Raw genomic sequence first — 3,968 nt, 5'->3', positions numbered from 1 at the left:
TTGGATTCCGTTACTTTCTTGGGGGATTTGTTTGCTACTTTGCCTTAACTTCAAGGCATGCGATGATGTAGCCTGCACCCAGCCAATCCTGCACTCAAGAGGTCCGGCCATTGTTTGCTTAATTGGTGTTTTGTTCAATTGGATATCAATATCAACAACGCATCTGGGTATTCCCGCCCCAAAGTCATTTGCGTCCCCATGATGGTACATACACACATTCAATGTGCGCCTTCCTGACAAATGACCTCATTGTTTGTATGAAGTGTCACATGTACAGGAAGGTACTGAGTCACTGACACAGTGGAAGAAAAGAAAAAGAAAAAGCAGATAATAATAACAATGACAATAATTCACACATCATGGCTCATGCCGCTGCTTTCGCAGGCTCTACTCCTGTGTTTGATGCTCGAGAGGTAGGTTTCGGCTCAGCCGGACCCTCGATAGCCAACGGAGAATCGTCATCGTCCTCTTCGTCGTCACTGGAGAAGTCATCTACCTTCAGTCCGCGTCGGCGATCTTCCTCGCGACGTCGGCGGCGCTCACGGATATACTCATGGTACCGGGCGTCTGTACCAATTAGCATGTCTTTAGATATGTTTGCTACTTGAAAAAAAAGGAAACAACGTACCTCGGATTTCCTGGGTCTTGACTGCGTACGCCTGAATCTCTTCTTTGCTCAAGACCCGTAAGACAATGACATAATCCGGTCGTTCCTCAAACCGTTCTTGCCCTGCCTCCAAAGCTGCAGGGTTGACCAGCCGACGGTCAACCTTGGTCCATCGGGCCCCAGGGGGGATTCCCTTCTTGTGGGCGTCCTTCAAGGGCGCTACACCTTCCCTGACCGGATTAGGCTCCTCGGGGAATTTCTCCTTAGGAGCTTTCAGGATTCCCTTGGGCGGAGCGTCTGGCTCCTTCGAGGATGTAGATTCAGGCCTCTTGGGATCATCCTGGCGGCCGGGAAGCTCTTTGGGGCTGGATTCATGAGCCGGAGAAGCTTCCAGTGTGCGGTGACGCGAATGCGATCGTCGTCGCCGTTGATGGTCGGCCGTCAGATACGGTGAATGTCGGTCACTGTTACTGCCCGAGGTTTCTGAGCTTGGTTTCCGACGCGCCGACGGTTCTCGTCGGTATTTCTTTAGGTCTTCATCTGATGAGTACGCGTCCGAGTCGGTTTCCACGCGACGTCGAGACGGCCTGCGCGATCGACTGCGACGCCTGTGCTCGCGTTCTTCGATCTCACGAGGATGCCGGTCCGTTCGCGGAGAGAGGCCATAATCAAATTCGTCCGCATAGCCGCTGGCTAGGCCTGCCGTTCCCAGGCCAGTCCCAGCCCCCAAAACCGCCAGCTCTTTGCTAGAAGGAGCTCGGGACGAGTGATCGTCATAAGACTGGCGGCTGCTTCGATCGTCGTCTGGCCTTCTATGACGGCGGTGACGGCGGTGGCCCTCCTCGTAATCATCTCTGTAAGAAGAGTACCCCTCGTCATGATCCTGGTGCACCGAGACCGGGGCTCGGTGGCGCGACCGCCGGCGCGGTCTCGACAGCTCAACATCACTGCCCACGGAGCTCTGGGCGGAGTGTCGACTGCGCCTATCGCGATCGAGTTTGTCAAACCCTCTCTGGGACGGGGGAGGACCAAGGGCCCGGGGTTCTTTCCTGGGAAGCAATTGAGGATCGTCGATCCCGGTCAAACTTAGAGGGCGGTCCCTGCGGTATGCAGTCCGGTCATTACGCAACCTCGCAGCGGAGTCCTTCTCAAATTGTTCACGAGGGTTGGTATAGGAGTAGGCGTCGTAATCATCGATATCTTCGCCCTTTCGAAGACCTCCAGTGGGCGGGTATCGCGATCTGTCATTCGGTTCATAGCCACGATAGGCATTATGAGCCATTCGAGCTCTGATCGCCCGTTCGTTCGGATCCAACCGCCCCGTGTCGCTCGCATAATCCGTATGTGAGAGAGGATGGCGGCGATGGTGTCGGGGGGAGGACGCAGGAACCAGATAGCGGTCCTGGGTATGGAGGGGACTGGGCGAACGGCGATAATCGGATACCATCACGGGAGAGGTTCTCGAGACGGGCGCATCCAACCTTGCCGGAGTGTAGTGGATGTCTGCAACGGAGGTGGTGCTGCTGCGTTGTCTCGGACGGATAGCATACTCAGTTCTGAGTTTGGTAGAATGACCGGAGTCTCGATAAGTCTTGGACGACACCGGCTGAGCTTCCAATCTCGGTTCTCTTGCTAGTCGAGGCTCGTAGGAGTTCGTATAAGGGACATTGGAAGGGTGGCTTGGATAGCCATGGCGACTGGCAGGCACATCGTACGGAGAGCTGAGCTGCACCGTGCCAGTGGACGCTCGCATAGGGTCAATCATACGGGAGCCACTTGGAGACATGGGTCGGTAACGTGCAGCCGAGCCCATCTCGAACCCTTACTTGCTGACAGCGAGAGTATGAAGTACAGGGTCTGGTCGAATTGATGCGCAATGCTTTGATTGGCAGTATTGCGTAAGATGCGGTGAGGGGGTGGTTGCGGGCAGTGCAGGCGGGCTCAAAGGATGTGAAAGGATGATATGCCTGGAAAAATGGAGTGGGAAACAAAGATGAAGGGTACTAATAAAAAATGGCACCTAAAGAAAAAGGAGAGGGAAAAATAAACTAGACAGAAAATTGCAATCTGGGGATGTTCGTCGGGCACCAGGCCAGAATGACGAAGGCAAAAAATAAGACCAAATAAAAATAGCCTTGAGGGGCAAGAAAAAAGAGGAACAGAAAAAAAAGGAAAGAAATTGTAAACGCCGCGAGAAAGGATGCCTGATCCTACAGGCCGACCGACGGAGCGATGATGGGAAAGATAGCGGCTTAAGAAGCTCCAGACCAGAAGAATAAGAGACGAGACGGTGGATCTCAGGGGGACCGAAAGGATAAGAGGGGTCGAGAGGAACCGAGTCAGAGAGCAGATGATAGGAACGAAGCTTTCGAGGTCAGGGACTCTGATTGAACATTGAATCTTGAGCAATCTTGATGGATGAAACTTCCAACTCCAACAACGGCTTTTCTCAGTGACGAAAGATGGCTGACAAAGAGCGGAGGAGAAGAGAGTGGAAAGAGGCAATAATCAGCCCGTCCTGTCCAATGAGCAGTGTTGACTGGATACACGTCCGCCCCAGTAGGTCTCCGTCCATTTTAATTGCCCGAGCTGGTCGGCCGAAGGTTGGCAAGATGAGGTGGAAGAGTGGATTGGTATAATGGTCGGGGGTAACCGTGGATGGCCTCCGTCTGGACAACAACCGTCTGGAGCCGTTCTTCGTTCCATGAAACCTACCCAGTATCCATTGAAGGTATCCACGCCCGAGATGAAAGAGAGAGAGGGCGAGGGAGGAACGGAGGGACAAGATGCCGGAGCGCCCATCAGGTGATTCTCCGGTCACGCCCCCCTTCTCTTTTCTCTCCTTCGGCCTCGTCTTTCTTCATCGCCGCAACTCAATCGCTTCCTCTCATCTCAACCCTTCGGATGAATGCCACCCACTCGAGCTTCTTTTTTGACTCGCAGTCCCAGCATCACGAGGCTCTCGAATTGTCCTCTCCTTCGGGTCTAGCGTCTGTCTTCTGCCCAACGCTAACCAGGCAGTCCGTCTGCCACGGCTGACGGGCTTCCTGCAAACCGCGTCTTGTCTCCACCGCTGCTCTCCTCCACTTGCTGCTAGTGGCCGCTTTGTAATGTTTGGTTCAATGATGTAGCTGTCGGCTTCATTCGCTTCACTCGCTTGCCTTCTCGTTCTTTCTTACTGGCCCGGACGAAGGCTGAGTTCCGGTTATCCAAGGCCCAAGGGGCAAAGCACCCGGTCTTTCGGCTCCACTTTCGGCGTCTGGGTGCGATTTTTGGCATAATGTCGGTGGGGGGGGATGTGGAATCTGAGACCATGACATCATCCAATCCCGTTGAATGAACATCTTACTCCGTTACACTC

The 3,968-nt window shown here is 54.0% G+C and overlaps 1 protein-coding gene across 1 annotated transcript; it reads right to left on the bottom strand.

The window, feature by feature from the left end:
• Positions 1-364: 364 nt before the first annotated feature.
• KD926_008745 (uncharacterized protein) lies at positions 365-2,393 on the bottom strand (the record flags this gene model as incomplete). The annotated part of the gene is made up of 2 exons (XM_053104642.1): positions 365-567; positions 629-2,393. The coding sequence occupies 2 exons, from the start codon at positions 2,391-2,393 to the stop codon at positions 365-367; spliced, it is 1,968 nt and encodes a 655-aa protein (XP_052960300.1).
• Between the last annotated feature and the right edge of the window lie 1,575 nt (positions 2,394-3,968).

The sequence above is a fragment of the Aspergillus affinis genome (assembly GCF_023601865.1).
Source record: "Aspergillus affinis strain CMG 70 chromosome Unknown NODE_5_length_567868_cov_86_340925, whole genome shotgun sequence".
NCBI lineage: Eukaryota > Fungi > Ascomycota > Eurotiomycetes > Eurotiales > Aspergillaceae > Aspergillus > Aspergillus affinis.
Note: the sequence above shows the minus strand (reverse complement) of the source record. Positions and strands in the feature narration are given on the sequence as shown.